General features: G+C 34.8%; 1 protein-coding gene across 3 annotated transcripts; it reads left to right on the top strand.

Moving 5' to 3' along the window:
- The first annotated feature begins 369 nt into the window (after positions 1–369).
- On the top strand, positions 370–17,743 carry Grip75 (gamma-tubulin complex component 4). 3 transcript variants are annotated; one of them, XM_022069329.2, is made up of 13 exons: positions 370–389; positions 2,785–2,852; positions 4,940–5,081; positions 6,647–6,864; positions 8,407–8,501; positions 9,212–9,392; positions 10,546–10,696; positions 11,851–12,005; positions 13,156–13,312; positions 14,773–14,889; positions 15,286–15,463; positions 15,780–15,996; positions 17,404–17,743. In XM_022069329.2, the coding sequence occupies exons 2-13, from the start codon at positions 2,796–2,798 to the stop codon at positions 17,707–17,709; spliced, it is 1,974 nt and encodes a 657-aa protein (XP_021925021.2). In that variant the 5' UTR covers positions 370–389; positions 2,785–2,795; the 3' UTR covers positions 17,710–17,743. The 3 variants fall into 3 exon arrangements, with proteins under 3 accessions (XP_021925021.2, XP_021925022.1, XP_021925023.1); XM_022069330.2 differs by lacking the exon at positions 370–389 and adding an exon at positions 417–549; XM_022069331.2 differs by lacking the exon at positions 370–389 and adding an exon at positions 607–1,012.
- Positions 17,744–18,663: the final 920 nt, after the last annotated feature.

Raw genomic sequence — 18,663 nt, forward strand, 5'->3', positions numbered from 1 at the left:
CATTAATTTTCGCCCAGCAACTCTCTAACAGTCGGATGAAAGATGTGAAGAGGAAAGCGTGGATCTAGTTAGGGAAGGCGAATGACGCGCATTTGCATAGGACCATGGCCGATGGTGGCAGCAATGGCATACCTCTAGTCTGAGCATTTGTTATGGTAGTATTTCAGCGTGTAAGAAGTTGCGAAGAGTTAGTTTCCAGTACTGACCCATGTCACAATATTAACACCAAATTTCATCCATTTTTGTCCAGCCATTCTGTAGTTATTATATTCGTACGGATGGATATGTCGTAATGTTATGTTTGGTTGGAAGAGGTTAAGTTGGTTTGATGGCGTGCATGCGCAGAGGGATAGGGGTACTGACGATATCATCACTCCACTTCACGATTTGTACGTTCCTTTACTGTTGTAATACGAAGTGCAGAATTAGAATTACGAGTTGGACAAAGTCACCGGATTTCATACATATATTATGCAGTTGTTAAACGCGCACTGATGGATATGATCCGTGACGACTTGTTTTGCTTAGGCTAGGTTTAGTTATGTATGGGTATGCTGTTCGTGTTAATATAAATATTATTGTCGCACACTGCCATCATATGCTTGTCGGTAACATTTCGAAAACAAAGAAAGAAACAGTTTGTGTAGCCAATGTTAGGAAAAGCATGCCACATATGCATGGTTTACTTCTAATGTGTCAGAGGAAAGGGTACTACCATTATATACAAAGAAATTACCTTGTCCTACTGTCAAACCACAGTGTCTCAATTACTTTTGCAAAAACGTTAAGGAACTTCTGTTTGTTGCCATTGGTGGTTCTGATCGATAGTATGGTTGTGTCTGTACTATCTGTGGATTTAATGAATAATGCGTGTTTATCTGTGTTATCTGTGGTGTATACTGCTGAGAACACTGTGCCGAAATATGAATTTTAAATATTTTGTGTATGAAAGGCAGAAATTGACGTGACGATTCGTTTTATGTTCGGTTTATACTTATCAGATGGTGTGAAGGTGCGCAACATAAAAATCATTTTCAGGAAGTATAAGCAAAAGATTTCAGACACAATATGTAATTTATATAGGTAGTTAACTATTGACACATTAGTTGCATGCCAGGAAATTGTACTCAGAACAGATTGGATATTGAGACTCTGTACTATTCTATCATACAATGAAAACCATGTTCAGTGTTACAGAGAGATGAGAAGTTGTGGAATCAGTTACCAATACCCAATATCCTACACTACCATCATAAGACATTCTTGATCACTTCACAGTGAAGTTGTTGTGTCTGTGATGTCTGTCACAACTAATGTTCTGAATCCTTATAATATAATTGGTTCTATTACTTCAGTAGAGGAAAGATGTCTGTCATTTGCTTGTGAACAGTTAATTCATGCCATTGAGTCAATGTGCTTAAAAAAATATAGTTTGTCACAACAAGAGAGTCTTCTTGCATATGTTTTTGGAGTTTGTAATCCACCAGCACAACTGCCAGTTTAAAAGCTAGCACATGACTGTAGCTTAATGCTTGCCTTGTTGTTTTAGGAATAACTTTACAGTATGCTGACCATTCATTTGAATAAAATAGATTATCATTTATTTACATTGCATAGATCCTTCATAATTCAAACCAAGGATGTGTGACATGTCATAGTATGAATACCAGTACTTCATATCAATAAAATACCAACACATATATAACTATATAGTTGTTAACAGCTACTAACACAAATATTTATAGCATTTAATTGTTTTCAATTGAAGTAAATTCTACAGAGAAGGAGGGGTGACATAAAAGAAAACCATTCATTGCACATCCACATGATTATTGACTACCATATTTGTCTCTTGCAGAATCCTAACTCTACCTAACCTGTCATGAAATTCATATATTACAAAAATGCAGAACAAAATGTGCCAAAAAACAGAATATGTATTTGACTTGATACTTTCATGAGAACTAAGAGTGGTAAAGTCCTCTTGGGTGACCAACCATGTTGATCTGGAATAGAAGTTTAACATTTCAGAGACTCTGTGTGTTTCCATCATCAGGGAATGGTGTGATGGGTAAGCACAGATGATTGTCTATAATCAGTGCCCCATCATGTGTGGCCAGTGGGGGAAAGGAGGTAGAGTCAGGTGAAACTCATCTCAAAACATTTGCTTATAGTTGCTGTACTTTGGGTGGATAGACCTTGAGTTCCAAGTACAGCAGCTCTGAGCAAATGTTGGACTTCTGTTTCAAATTGGCATGGTTGGTCACGCAAGAAAATTTTATCAGAATGTGTGTTATGGAAACTATTCTGTATCCAAACATTTCTGTATTACTGACAGTTTAGAGTAAAAATAATGTTATATTACATATAGTAAATGAATATGTTAACTCTGAGATGGAAAGTTAAAACAAGAATTTAACTTAAAATATTTTGCTGACAGAAACTTGAAAGAATTACTCCTAACTGTTGATGTAACGGGTGGAGAATACTTTGATCCTCTGCTGGAATAAGTAACTGTGTAGTACGTAGCATGAATTTCTGACTTGTTTCGATCGTGGAATGTTTAGTGCAAAATGTTTTTGATCTAGAAGTAAGTGCCTTGTGTTATATGGAAAATGGAAAGTGTTAAGATCCTTTTGAATTCTTTTAGAAGTGGGTTTACTAAATAACATTGTATTTTATATACATGAGCAAACACATTTTTACTCCACTGCTAAAACTAAAACAAATATAAACAAATTGTAAAAGTACTATGTGTGTTTAGATTTTTGTATTTTGTTTCAGACTTCTACAAAATGCTGCATGAAGTACTCCTGGCATTGTCTGGTTACTCTGACAGTTTCATAACTCAGGTATTTAAGGAAAATTTCAGGAAAAGTATGTCACTTTTCCTTTTCTCCTCTTCCTCATCACTACCTTCTGCCTTCCTAACTACCCCTTCCCACTTTCCTTGCTCTACCCAAGCACCACGCTTGAAGATACATTGCAACAAATATGTACCAGCACACTGACACCCACATTATGAAAGTAACCAGAAAATCAAAAACCATATACACACTTTAAAAATGAATTTATGAAATAAAGTCATCATGAAATTGTACATGAACCAAAGTACAGCCAATGTAACATAAATGCTGACATGTTAAATTTATATATGGTCTAAATTGTTATGTGTTTTAGACTCTAAAACACATATATCTTGAAGACCTTACTGAACACATGTTCTCATATCATGCACTTTTATACAAACTAAAATAAATGTAACTTAGAAGATGTAATTCAACAGCATTATGTCATTTGTGAAAGTCAGAGACCTACAGAAAAACCAGTCAGTTTATTCATTTCGTCATTTAAAATTAATTCCTCTCGAATGAAATATTCCCTAACTTTAATTAATTTAGTTCCAAAGTATGCCTTGACTGCTTATCTCATTTAGATGTGACAGATTTAAATACATACCTGCTGCCATAAGTTGATGTACCCAGCAACTATATCTGAACTCAAATGTAATTACATTGCACCATCTGACTAAGAACCTTGAAAGCTGAAAAGTATGTCAACAGGTCAGCTTCCCCATGGGTCTCTTTTGGTGTCTCAAACTGTATTTTGTTCTTCATATTCAGGCAGATGCTGTTTGACCATCCTCCATTCATATATGATAACTCCAATAAAATCTGTCACCATCAGAAACTACCACAAACTTTATGTCATTTCACCAAACATCATGGTTGAGTGGTTAACACTCTTGCTTTGTGTTTGGAAGGTCCCAGGTTCAGATCTTGGCCTGGAGACTGGCTATGCTGACTGGGGATTTTTGTATTTTTTCTCAGCCCCTCCATTCAAGTATCAGGATAGTACTTTATGTTATGCTATGATTGCTTCCTTCCACATCCTTTCCAATCCACTATCATCTTATTTGATTTTGTGTAGTCTGAGCTACTGAAAAAGCTTCATTATATAACTGTAAATAAATTCATGACATTTTACAAGCCAAGCACATGTTCATCTTACCAAGAACCTGTATATCCAGAAGGAGATGAACAAAATTCACTTTCTCTGTCACACAGTTTATTGATATCTCATTGTCATCCTTCATCATGCATAACTGTAGTTCATTCTTCCAGCCAGTAAAAAATAGTAATGATACTGAAATATGTCTACTGTGAGGCACTGCAGTTATATTCCTTTCAAGTTGCAACACTGAAAAAAGAGACAGATGAGGAAGTAGCTGCTCTAAATGGAATTCACATCATATAAAGATGCATGTGCAGTGGTGCTGTTTACAAAGTTTGTAATGGAGTTAGTTTTAAATACAGTTAGATTAAATGAAATTAGACTTGAGTAGCATGAACTTAATAATTAATATTTTCCTATAAGGAATGATAATTAAATACACAGATTTGTGGAAGCAATTACTTATCCATATACTGCTTTCCCATGTGTATTATGTATGGCTTATAACAATGGCCATTCCAGTCTTCCCTTATATATCAGACAAGTTTTACACATTGTAATGCTAATGAAATTCATCTGTTATTGCAGAAGATAAGTTTTTTGGGTTAGTTTCTTTTGCTTCTTGCAGTTTCCAGTCAGCATTATGTTGGATTAAGTAAGTGTTGTACTCATATGTATGAAAGACTGAATGTTGGCATGCCATGTGTTACATTACATAATAAGTATTTTTCCATTGTTGAACCAACGAAAATTTCATGATTTACTTTTATTTTTAAATGTGTTATATGCACAATTATTCTTGTGCTATTTTCATGAGTCAAAGAGCACATTTTTATGTGTGATAATAAACAGAGCCAATATTTTCTCAGTCCCAATTGTCATCATTGGTCCTGCAGCAAATGTGTAAGCTGTAAAACTGTGTATTCAGTCTATATGATTGAAATGTTTTGTTTTCTTGAGATAAATATGGATGTGCTCTTTACAGGTAATGGAAAATGATTCATTTTTGGATCCAAATGAAAATATGTTACTAAAAAGAGTTCTGAATATTGCTTCAGGATTTGCTTCAATCAAAACTTTCATAGATGATAATATTTCTGTGATTGGAGTACATAGAACTGTTGCTGGTAAGTTACATACATCATAAATTAACTTTCTGATATATGATTCAAATTATCATAGCAGTATGTATTCACTCTACTGGGTGTTGCACATTTCATGGTGGTATTAATTACTGATGTTTGGAGGTTGCTGCCTCCTGGCACCAGTGTAAAAAGAGGAGGCAACAAGTTTCTCCAGAAGTCAGTAATTTGTATAATTTTGACACATGCAATATCCAGAAGACTATGCAGTGAACTTTACAGCAATAGAACCAAAAGGTTCATGTCACTGATATCAGAATTTGCCATTGGACATATTACTGAGTCAGCTCCATCTGCAAAGTTTATTTCTGTATGATTCATCCTAATATCCTTACATCTCTTTCTTCATCTTCCATGTGGCTGCTAAAGCAAAAACTGTCTTTTCATACTATTAGATCTGCCAAAATCATGTATGCATTTCATGTGTATGCCCCATCCAAGTTAATTTCCTTGGTTATACTACCATACAAATCCTAGATCTGTGTAAATGGAGTGTCACATTATGTAATATCCTAAATTATCCATTTCATTCCTCTTAGGCCCATATATTTTTCTGAAACTTTATTTTCAAACACTTGTAGTAGGTTAACAGTTTTGGAACTGAATAATAACAATGATTTTACAGATGTATTATTTTCCTAATTTCATCTTGAATATAATTTTTATTTGTTATAAACCTCTTTATGTCCAAGTATTCTCAAAAACACCTTGTTCTATAACTTCCTTAATCTATGTTTTTCCTTAATGTAAGAGACAATGTTCTGTACTTATGTAAGTACATGTAAAATTATATTTTAATATTGTATGCTTTAATCCTTACATTATTAGGTAGCAGATCAGAAGACCGAAGATTCTGAACTTTATGGAAGCAAGCAGTCCCCATATTTAATCTTCTGCTTATTTCCTTGTGAATGCAATTTTGATTTGTTACCATTGTTTCCAAATATTTTAACTTTGCCACTTTCTTGAAGGATTTATCAGCTACTTTTATGTTATGGTTTTGTCATACATTCTGACCATGAGACATGGTCATATACCGAGTTTTCTCTGCATTTACTTCTAGACCAACCTCCTTGCTAATGTCTAATGGAGCATATGTGTTTTTATGTCTTTTGTTTTTTTAATCCCCTAATATCAGCAGCATAGTCCAGATATATGTTCCTTTCATTTCTAACCTCACTTTGTTTTCTCGTTGAGGAGGTATACCTGTCTTTTTCCTGAAGCTGAAATGTTATATAATATAACACAATGAGCAGTAAACTAAATCTGAAGGTTTGTGATAGTGGTGTATTGTTAAAACAATGAGGATAGAGACAGGTTCCAGTCCCCAAAAATGTTGCTTTTTAACAAAAAATCAAGACAATGGGTAATGTCCAGAAAGCTTGTTTTAACAATGAATAGTGTCCATAGAACTTACTGTCATGATATTTAATTTATTACAAGGGAGGGTCTACATATGTGATATACTAAACCTTGTTGAAATTGGTCTGTACATATTCCTGTTACATTAATGTTCAAGTTCCTCATTATAATCTGTTCATTTATTCCAGATGATTGTGTCAAGGGAGAAATTGAAAGACAGCCATTTGGGGTTTATCTCCAGGCATTCTGCAATGGTTTGAATGAAGTGCTGGTACCATATCGTAAAGATATTGCAGACCTGGAAGAAAAGTCGCTTGAAGATCCATACCTGCCATTATTGACAATTGTCAGCAAAGTAGAAGAATATACTAAACTCTTTGAAGTAATAAATTCTATGATAAAACAAGTAAGGAGATTTGCGTCATACCTGTCTGTACCAGCTGGCCACTTTTCAATAATGCTGCACTCTGATGCTTTCTTTAAAGCAAAATAACATGCTATTTAACATGCAAATTGTATTTAGATTTTCAGTGTTTATTTCTGACATGTCCAGTGATATTAGGTGAAAAATTCTTCTTTGTGTAGAGCAGAGATTTCCAACCTTATTTGTAGGATGAGCATCTAGGAGGCACTTATAATTTCTAGTGGACACCATATTAATCTGTCCCCTCCCCAAAAGAAAATGAATTCAAGTGCTTATATTATGACTGTGATTTCTGCTGTACCAAGTGGTTCAAGAGGAAATATTGCAAGAGTGTGTCATGTGGTCAGACAATTAACAAATTAAACTTTAAAACATCTTATCACTGTTCAAAAATTCTTATGGGACCTCAGAACCCTTCTGACACCAAGGTGCTCATGGGCATACAGTTGAAAATCCCTCATATAGAGGAACCCAATAGAAATCTTAGAGGTAATGTACATGTCCTGATCACTTTGTGTTCGTCATTTTTAAATTTCCTTCTGTTAGCTTCTGTTTAATGTACTGAGATAGTTATTTTGTTATGATAGAAAACACATCAGTTTTCTATACATTCTTCTGTGAATGAATAAATTAACTATAAGGTTCCAAATCTGATGCAGTGCAAGAACCAGTTTATTGTGCTCCAAGTAGCTATTTTGATATCTTTAGAAGCATAAAATTGCCTTCCTGCTATGAATGTATTACACATTTTCTTCCCCAGATGACCATCCTCATTTATTAATAATGTCAGTAGCATTAACTTAGTTGACCCTGGTCAGTTTAGAGCATAACAGTGTTTCTTTTTTTCTCATAGGTAGCATAAGCTACCAATGCATGAGGTTTCTGTCTTCGTATACTGTTTTTATTTTGTGTCTTGTATACTAAAGTAAATCTAATGGTTGTATGTTCTTACTTTTATGTGTTATTCTGCACATTTGCCATGTGGTGACCAACATGCCGTGCCCTATTTGAGTCACCACTTGTCTGAAGAATTATTTGTTTTAGAATGAATCCTGACATTGGAACACGCAAGAAAACTTAATTTTTGATAGTTGAAGAAGATGATATATTTTGTTACACAGATTACGTTAGTGAAATGAAAGCTCGTGAGGAGTCGTGACAGTGACTTTGTTGGTATTGTAGTTGTAATATTTCATTAGTAATATAGTTTAATCACATGAGTGTGGATGTTAGCAGCATTTAAAGAGATTGATTAATTTTCCCATTTGAGGGAATTTCAGTTCACTAGTCTTTCTCATTCTAGTACAGATGGCACAATCCTTTCCATAAAGACTTGATGAAGTTACCTCATTTCCTTCTTGGCAGTGTGCTCTTTAACTCTGAGACTTGTTCTTTTCTCTGTCAAAGTTGGTACTTAATCCCATAACAAACACTGTATGTGATTACACAGAGCATGTCCAAGTTTGGAGTTAAACATGAATTCATACAATTTGTTTTAGTATTATTTATGCTTTTTTGTTACAGATATCTGAACAGCATATTCATGGTTGTCAGATACTGGATTTTCTGCATAGAGAAGTGACATGCAGTGTAAATAATGTGAAAGAGCCTCTCAAATGGTTAGTTTTTAATTTTAATATCCAAGTGTATGCGTATCTAATTTTTAACTCTGCCTGTACAAATGCAAAGCATATGCTTTGGTAACTGGATTTTCATTACATTTAATATAGAAGAAGTTTCATCAGTCCATTTGGACAATTTAAAGTTGAATTTTGCATGAACTCACAAATTTGGTATCATAAAGAAAATGTATATCATATTGACTTTTATCCCAAATTGTACATTAGGTGCACTGCATTCTAGCTAATTGATTTAAGCAAAATAGTGTGAAAATTATAGGATTATTAATAAGAATTGAGATTTTCACCGTGATCCTAATGTGGTTTTCTGAATATTGGACTGTGTCAAGGATTGATACAAAAAACATATAAAAATACTACCATATTTCACAGGAGCCTGCAGCCTCATTTTGCATGGTCAAATACTTTATTTTCTTTTAATTTAAGTTTTATTAGTGGACCTGGTACTATATCCAGAGGGTGACACCATGGAGAATGACATGCTTCTATCATGTTAATAAATGCCTTCAAGAACTTAATATTTATAATACTTGTATATTTCATTTGTTTTGTTTTGAACTTAGTTCTGTTATTATCACCAACTTGGATTCAGTTCTTGGCATTTCCATATAAAAGGAAAAATTCGTCTTAACTGATACTGTTTCAGTGAGGTTTTCTTTCATTCTTATTAAGGTATTGTTTCTTTGCAGCATTATTCAGTGTTGTCATGTGGTGTTCTTCAAGCAGCTGTCCAGTTGGCTTCTGTATGGTCAGCTCATTGACCAATATGCTGAATTCTTTATACAGCATTCATCAGACACCCAAGGGACAAGCACATCAACAACACTGGATAGTTTCTCCAGCCAGGATATCAACGAAATGTTATCATTGGTATGCTGAGGTGTTCTGTTCGGTATTCATGTTACTTACTGTGTAAACAGTCACAATTACTCTACTTACATGGTGGTAGTTGTTACTCCTGTTACTTTTGTCTTTGGGCTATATTTCATTTGCTTCTTGAAAACCGCTAATACTTGGTTGTGAGTGTCATTTGACAGTGATTGTAGGAATGGCTTGACATCGCAGTAGATGATGCTCATTGTGGGATATGGATCCTGACACAGTATAATATGCGGATGAGTAGATAGATAACATATAGAGGTATGCAGCTAAGCATATATATGTTCATTATAATCTGGAGGGTGCTACAGTATTTTTCTTTGAGAAGTCAGGAATTATAGTAATTTTGTGTTATTCAGTGGTATATTCTAAAGATTCATAATGAAGAGGATGAAATGGGTATGACATGTAACATGTAAAGAAGGTGGTAAATGCATACAAAACTAGTGGAAAAACTTGAAAAAATGAAACTTTATGGAGACCTTGGTGTAGATGGGAGGATGATGGTAAAATTAATTTTGACAATGAATTAAAATGTGTGGACTGGATTCAGCTGACTCAGGATAAAATCAAGGTCTTGGCTCCTGCAAACATGATAGTGTACCTTTATGTTTAATAGAAGAGGGGCAATGATGTTTCTAGCTGAAAAGTCATTAACGTCTCAAATGTTACTCTAATCTGTGGAACTAGTTACTGTTATATTTAATTTTGTACTATTATTCTGCTGTTTCTAGGACATTTTTATGGATAATGGTTTTGATGAGTGGAAGAAGCACTCTATATTTTTTAGTTATCTGATTACTATACCTCTTAAAATGTACAAAAACTATAATTTTACATGTTGTTTTGTGTGGATGTAATGTGAAACATTATCTCTTGACATTGGTATTGGTATTAAAAGCCTACAAAAAGCAATCCTTTCAAACCCTGAAGTGTTATTACTTTTTTAGGTTTTCTTTATATTCCAGTGTGAGTGAAGAAATCCTTATGGGCCTGAAACTTTTTAACAACAATTGAACCAGAGATCCCACTGACTGTGCAGTGACCTAGGATCACATTAGTGCAGTAACCACCTTTGAAGAACCCCTTTGGAATGTCAGTGTACTGCAAAGAGCACATGTTTCCAATCTCATTTTTCTTTCAGGAATCGAGATCTAATAGAGATGGCCCTCTACAGAGATACAGCATCCAGTATACTATGCTTCCATCTTACATAATTCCTTCTCTGGCACACAAAGTTCTGTTCATAGGGGAAACAATTTTAATGTTTGGAAGTGAACCAATAGAAAGAAGTGGTAAGTGTATCCTCTCAACCCCAGTCGTAAGGCTAAAATTTTGTTGTTGCAAGAATTGCCAGATTTTGAAATTTATAATTCATAAGTTGAGACCACTGTTTGTCCGTGACTTACTTCATTGAAGAAAACGCTTGTTCACAGAGATAAGTATTTGCTAAGCATCAGATATATTGTTGTGCATATTTTCTGAAGATAATTTTCATAAGGCAATAACTTCAAAAACTGGATAGTGGCATCTGCTTTACAAATTATAGTAAGATGGTTGTCTTCTGGGATGTAGCATCATGTAGGTTGGTAGAAGTCTTATCAACGTTTCAGAGGTCCTTGCTGCCTCCATAATCAGGATGATGATTACTATGATGATGGAGGCAGCAAGGACCTCTGAAATATTGGTAAACTTCTACCAGACTACATGGCACTACATCCCAGAAGACAGCTATCTACATACTCACCACCATGAAAACTTAGTTTCAGAATTACAGGACATTCTTATAACTTCCCTTTTAATATAGTAATATATTTTAATTGAGTTTTTATTTGTATATTATATTATGGATATACTATTGCCAAGTAATGTAAAAAGTATGTAGCAAATATTTTAAAAAAATGTTTATTTGAAAAGTATTTATGTGCCATGTTTAGGGTTACATTGTGCCACACATGGCACATGTTGAAAACCACTGATCCACATACATAGCAAATTTTAATGGTTTATTAGTTATCACCATCAAACTGAAAGCAAAGTATGAATTTCATTTAGCTACCATGCTGTTTTACATTCCACCAGAATTTGCTGTAATAGAAGTTGCATATTCGTTGATGATCTATTATCATAGATCAGTTCAAGACTGTATGTTACATGACACTAAATATTCCCACCAAAGAAGTTTATGCATCTGCCATGTTATTTCTGACTGTATGAAATGAGAAAGTATAAGGTGGTGGTGGTCTCTAATGGCATAATGTTTGTACCGAATTCTGTAAAAGTTTTTAAAAAATTTGAAACACTGGAAGACAAACACATAGAATGGTGATCTTGTAAACCTACACTTTCTTTCATTAGGAAAGGAAAGTGAGGTAAAAATTAAATGTTAACTGAAAAGTGGTACTTTTCTTGTTTAACAGTCTTGTGATATCTTTCTTCTCTTGTCCAGAAACAGTCTCTTTTACATCTAAGAACATCACTTCAATATGGGGAGAGAGGGAAGAGGAATTCTTCCAAAAACTTCAAAGTTTGCAGGCCATGAGAACCTTCAATCGCACAGAGTTTGAGAAGACTATTGATGAATTCCGAAGTTGTGTAACAGAGGTGATTACTTTTGTCTATTTCATGTATCAAAACTGCTGACACATGATATTTATTTCAGAGTAACTGTTGAAAGGCTGTCCATATTATTTTGATTTTGTAATAACCAAGGTTTTACCTCTTGTTTATTTGGGTGTGAAATTTGGTCTTTCATCTTAATGAAAGAACATAGATTCAGGGTGTTTGAGAACTGGGTGCTGAGAAGAATATTGGGACCTAACACAGAAGAAGTAACGGGACTCTTGAGAAAATTTCATAGTGAGAAATGGAAGTTCTCCATGTATTATTATTATTATTATTATTCTGTGTTGTTTGATGACACTTTCAGTTTCTTTTACGTGAGCCGGTGTAGCTCAGCCAATATAGTGACTGGACGACTGAGGTTCGACCCCCAATGGGGACAGAGGATTTTGCCTCTAGCCTTTGAATCCAGACTGCCTCTGGGACCCACCCAGCCTCTTATCCAATGGGTACAGGGGGCCTTTCCCAGGGTGAAGTGCAGTCGGGGTGTGACGCTGACCACTCACTCCCATCTAGTACCAAGTTTGAGAATGAGTAGGAGCTCTCCCCCACTTGCTTAAATGGTGTATAGTGGGACAGCTTTTATTTTACCTTTTTTTAGTTCCTTTGATTGTATGTGTATATGTGTGTGTATGTATATATGGAAAGAGTAATGGCCTAATTTTAAGGTACTATTTTTGCATTTGCCTAGAGGAACTAAGGGAAATCATAAAAGTTGTCTGGATAGCTGTTCTTTGGACTGAAATTTGAACACAACCTGCATATAAACCCAGAGTGCTAATTACTTGACCGTGACATAAGGCTAATGTGTTTAAATGGATTTTAAAGAACAAGGGTGTGCATCTGCATTGCTTAGAATAGTGTATGTTGGTGGCCCTTTGCATTCCATAAAAGTCAGGAAATTTTTTAATTAGCCAAGCAATTACCATTTTCTAAAGGACTCTACTCCATGGAGTTAGTTAGTATGCAGACCTCCAGAAATATGCCATCCCCATGTACCATAATGCAAATTAGTAGAAACCAGTAGCAAGAATGTTATAAATGTAATAAAAGATTCCAGACAGATTTACATGGGGTTGTGTAATTGAAAATAAGTTATAATCTGATGTCTGTTTATGCATTTCTTGAACAGCATCTGTGGAAACTCGCTGTGGAAGAAGCTGAATTGTTTTTGCAGCTGAAACTTATGAAAGATATTTTTTTGCTGGGTCGAGGAGAGCTGTTCTTGGAATTCATACACCAAGCTGGACGTATTATGCAAAATCCACCAATCAGTTCTTCTACTAGAGGTGAGACAGGATGTTGAAACTAATGTGTAATATGGGTTGAAGTCATTTTTACAGAATCAGTACATGTAAATGTTTGCTTAATTAATACTTAAGGACCAGTTACCTTTTAAGACATATGTACCTGAATTATATGAAGACTGCACTGCAGTGCAGTGCTCAGGGCACATTTAGTACTGTTTACATTTGCACTGTAAATAGTCACAAGCTTGGCATTACTGTTACTAAAACATAACCTCACATTTTAAATCCAGGATGTTTACAAGCTTTGTATTTTTAGTCTTCATTTGCTATATCCCTAAGAATTACAATATTATATAGTTCTGCAGCAGTTATTGCTTCTTTTAATCATATAAGAAGGGCCATCTTTTCAAACAACACCCTTTAACAACATTACCATCTCACCATTACTACAAATCTTACTGATTTTGTGTATTTGTTATTCCCAATGCTTTCTTTCAGAGAGTATGTGCTGGTATATATGGAAAATAGTTTATACATGCTAGCAGTCTTGTCAAAAGTTGCACTTCTGTTGGTGCATTGTATTTCTGTCCTTGAAACTAAAACTGTACATGAAGTGAAGGGGAATACATGCCTCAGGAAGTTGAGACATACATTCTGCTTCCCCTGATCTTGTTACAGAATGGATATTACTTTTGTACAAAGTGATTTAAAATGTATTATTTTCAAAATTGTCTGATTGTTTAAATTTTTTTATTTGTTTTTGTTACAGTTCCAGCAAAATATTCTTAAAACTGCTGCATATTACTGTCATTAACAGATTGGCCTGTTTTTGACAGCTATGGTGTGTCTAACCATGCAGATAACATTAATGACTTTTATTGCTGTAAAATTCTGTCAGATGATGAAATTGCTTACTTAGTGGGCAACAGATTTGAGGCCTTTATTATTAAATCTGACTTTTATATAGGTATTGTAAGTAGACATAATGAATTAATATGTCAAAGTTTTATTCACTTTGTTCTATGAAGCTGGAACTTGTCCAAATAATATTTAAAAATTTAAATCTTACTTTAAAAAAAGCAGTGTGTCTCCACTGCAAAGATCAACTGGTTAATGCTATTTAGGGAAATACTGGTATTCATTCTGAGAACATGAAACCCATAAATACAATGTGTGGACAAAATGCAGAATTACTAATTGTTAACCTTTATCTTACTAGCGTTCTCAGCCTGGGAACGTAAGTTGTGTAGTCAGTCCTACGAACGTTCCTGGAGGGGACCTCTGCTACCACTATTCCATTTAAATCCCCGTCGTTTAAAGGTTAAAGTAGATGGTACATGTAGTTACCACTGGGCCTTAAAGTGTTAAGGTAGTCATAATGTCCAGAATTTAAATGGGCCTCTGTAGAGTAATCGCAGATTATGATCTGCATTCACTGTCACTTTCACAGGCTAAACTATATTTTATGAAGAGCAGTTAACTCATTTTTATGCTTGCAGATGTAAACAAGGCCTTCCACATTGCTGCTCGTAAAATACTCATTAATGATGATACGATAGACAAGTTCAGTTTTGTGTTGCCAGGTAAAGGCCACACTGAATTGGATGAAGTTAAAGGTATGTGAATATCATGTAGGTAACATGGTCTGTATTGACATGTGAGCTTCAAGACCACGTTTTTCTATTCTCATACTCATGCTCATGTTCACAATTGTTAAGTATTTTAGAAACACTGCTACATAAAGCATTGTTATGTGGAATTAAAATCATTTTGTATCAAGTAAATACAGACAGTAGTTAAGTGCTGAAGGAATGTCACTTTGTTATATTACATTTATTTGAGAAACATCAGAGAAATAATACCATTTAAAGCCAGGCAGTAAAGCTGGTATTTCCATGAACTAATATGTTGTTTTTGTATATCCTTGTCACATGCTTGCACAAATGTTGACAGTGATTAAGACTAATATTTCTGCCAGCTGTCACTTAAATGTCTGTTTTTTCTGTAATCAGGGACCTGCTGGCATTTGCTGACACTAACGTATAAAGTCAGTTGGCCTCTACATCTCCTGTTCGACAGTGTAGTACTAGAGAACTATAATAAGCTGTTTCGCTTTCTTCTGTATGTTAAGAAAACTCAGCTTGATCTTCACAGTATCTGGAGGAGTCAAATGGAGTGCAAGACACGGTGGTAAATATTTTATCGAGTTCTTTGTTTATGTATAGCAGGAGAGAGTAAGGGAAAGGATAGGTATCTAAACCCTTTATCATTTAAATCCACTGCATCCTGATACAATCACCCACTTTATTTAAATGCCCAAATCAAAGGTTTTCAACCTTTTCCAGACCTGCAGCCACATTCTTTGTTTGTTATTGACTTTTGAGCTGCAAGGTCATAAGAAACAGCCAGTGACAGCGAAACCATTACATCAAATGTATAGGAAATGTCACTCACTACCTAATTAGCACACGTGTTATCTAAATTTGGTTGACATGTCTGCCTACAGTGTATATGAGAGCGAACCAGCTGTGTGGCACCTGCGGAGCAGGTTGATGTTTCTGGTCGACAATTTGCAGTATTACCTTCAAGTTGATGTCTTGGAGAGTCAGTACACAATGCTTCTCTCTGCAGTTCAAGCAACAAAAGATTTTGATCAAATACAGAAAGCGCACACACTTTTTCAAGCAAATATATTGAGTCAAACATTTCTTCTTGCTGACAAGGTAAGCCAGCAGTTATTTTCTGTTAGTGATTAACAACACTTCTCTCTTGTACACAACTTTGCATTCTCTATAATTTTGGACTGAATGTTCAGGTTAACTACCGTAGCTTCAGGTTACAGCTTTTCTTTATTTTATTTTTAATCAAATACTTTGAAAAATTAACTGCTTGAACTCACTAGGAGGAAATGTATTTTTTAATAATTTTATAATCTAAAATAAGTGATGATAAAAGATTAGCAGTACTGTTACACTGGGGATTCTACTGTACAGGTATTGTAGTGAATCACCCCACATTTTATCTTCTTACAACTGATGTATGTTATAACAAAGAAAATTACAAAACCAGACCCACAAGTCACTCATGCAGTACAAGAAAATATATAGCATAAAAATACCTTTCTCAGGCAAGCTAAAGTGTCATTTAACATTTCAGTTATTAAAAATACAACAGAATGGTTAATGGTGACGGTTAGTTTATTTAATCTTTATCATCCCTGTGTTATGGCTCACATGTGATCCAGCTGGCCATATGTAACATTATTATACTGCTAAATCATTAAGCCCTGGAGTTAAATTCCAGCCAGCAGCCCTGTAGCATGGTAATTTAAATCCTTTATTCTTCAACAATAATGGTTAGGACTGACCTCAATTATTTAGGAGCATTTGCAGCTTAAAGTTGCAAAAATATGTGTAATTGCCTTTTCCATGTCTGTCTTTGCACATGTAACAATGTGAGAACAAACTGCTGAATGGATTTACATGAGTTTACTAAAATTTGTAATCACAATTTTGTATAAGATCAGACATCACTAATGGGTATTTGACTTGAAGACCTACTGTTCTTTGTGTGTGTAAGTTACTGGATTAGGAATCCTTGTGTAGGGTGCCTCTGGCCAACCATGCAAGCATGTGGAAAATCTATCATCACCCAGCGAGACAGGTGCCAGACACCTAGTGTGTGCAAAAGTTATTGAGCCACATGACTACATCCTCATGTTACTGGCATTCTGGCAAAGGCATTGGAATTGTTATGCTATGTGCACATTTCATAATTTGTTTAGTTTCCAGATGTCCTAATAACGGGCACCTGGTTGACTGTTACTCTCCAATTAAACTCTGGTCTTGCGTATGACAGTCGAACCTCCTCTAACTTTCTGGCTGTATTAGGCATTGACACTCTACCGTTTCTGTTAATATACAATTTTAGGAGTGTGATAATCCTGAAGGTTCCATTGTTAGTGGATCTTCACTGCCATATTATATAATATACTCTTTCAGTTTGTAGATATTTAGTGAAGCTGAATCAGCCATCAGGTGAAATAATGTGCTTTGTTTTGGTTTATAGATGTCTTATGGATATGAATCAGTTGTCGTGTGAATTAACATGTTCTCTTTTGCTTGTTTTAGATATGCAGTGGATCTGAAATGAAGACAAATCCAGTACAATCAATCCTGACTAAAGTCCTTGACTTGTGTAGAAGGTTTTGCACCAGTGTTTGTATGTGGGGAAATGATTTAAATGAACCTCAACTTCTTGAACTACACAATATGGTGCAAGAATATGAGAACTTGGTGATGTACCTCTTGCAGTTACTGTCAGATTTGAGCTTACATCTGTGTGGCTCTCATCTATCACAGCTGCTGCTCAGACTGGATTTCAATCGATGGTTCAGCAAAGAGCATACTGTCACCTCCTTTTCTGAAACTGTCTAATGTACTCACGCTATAAAAGGTTAAACCAATTGTATGATCTGAAGCTTTCATTGTGACTAAGTATAATGAATTCTTTTCAGGGTACCAGCTATCTTCATCCTCATCCTCAGGGTACCCTGAGGACAAGGATGAGGTTCTTGAATCTGTGTTTCCTTCATTAAACCACCTTACACAGCTGGTAAGCCAAAAAGAGTTCATTAAACCAATTGTGTTGGTAATGTTTGACAGTATTTTGCATATATGAAGTTATGATGATTCTCTGGTGTCTTGTATTAGAACATGTTAACACAGGTGTAGACATAGAAAATTTGGTACCTTCAGCATCTCACACTGTCATGTGTTGGACTTGAAAAATAAGGTTGTCTGCTTATCTGAGGCCAGATGTATTTTTAACCTTGTAAACAGAAATTTATATTAATGGATTTTATTTCGTTTCCTCTAAATTGGTATGTTAGTACTACCGTTCCAGCCATTTTCTGTTTTAACATCTGTGAGATGTGAAGCTAGTAAGAAAAGGGAATGTCTAAAAGGCAAAATTATTGAGCTTGAAACAAACAGTAAGGACAAAAATATCAGAGATCTGTACAGAGGCATAAATGATTTTAAGAAAGAATATCAACCTCAGACTAATTTGGTGAAGGATGATAATGGCAATTTACTTGCAGATCCAATAAAAATTTTGAATAGGTGGAAAAATTTCTTTAATCACCTCTTAAATGTTGATGGGACTGATGATGTTACACAGATTAAAATACATATGGCTAAAGTCTTAGTGCCAGAACCGAGTTTAGATAAAGTTGAACTAGCAATTGAAAATTTCAAAAGTTATAAATCAATTGATCAAATTTTAGCAGAATTAATTAAAGCAGGTGGCAAAAAGTTGCATATGAAGATCCATAAGTTTATTCAGTTAATTTAAGATAAGGAAGAGATGCCTCATCTATGGAAGGAATC

This window comes from Zootermopsis nevadensis, unplaced genomic scaffold, assembly GCF_977971745.1.
Source record: "Zootermopsis nevadensis isolate Lab colony 2312 unplaced genomic scaffold, Znev_1.0 Znev_ptg000006l, whole genome shotgun sequence".
Lineage (NCBI taxonomy): Eukaryota > Metazoa > Arthropoda > Insecta > Blattodea > Termopsidae > Zootermopsis > Zootermopsis nevadensis.

What these genes read in the sequence shown, in the direction of transcription:
- Grip75 (XM_022069330.2), top strand. An exon ending in CTGACAGTTTCATAACTCAG is followed by an intron (nt 2,853 to 4,939) that starts GTATTTAAGGAA and finishes TGCTCTTTACAG; the next exon opens with GTAATGGAAAATGATTCATT. An exon ending in TCCGAAGTTGTGTAACAGAG is followed by an intron (nt 12,006 to 13,155) that starts GTGATTACTTTT and finishes TTTCTTGAACAG; the next exon opens with CATCTGTGGAAACTCGCTGT.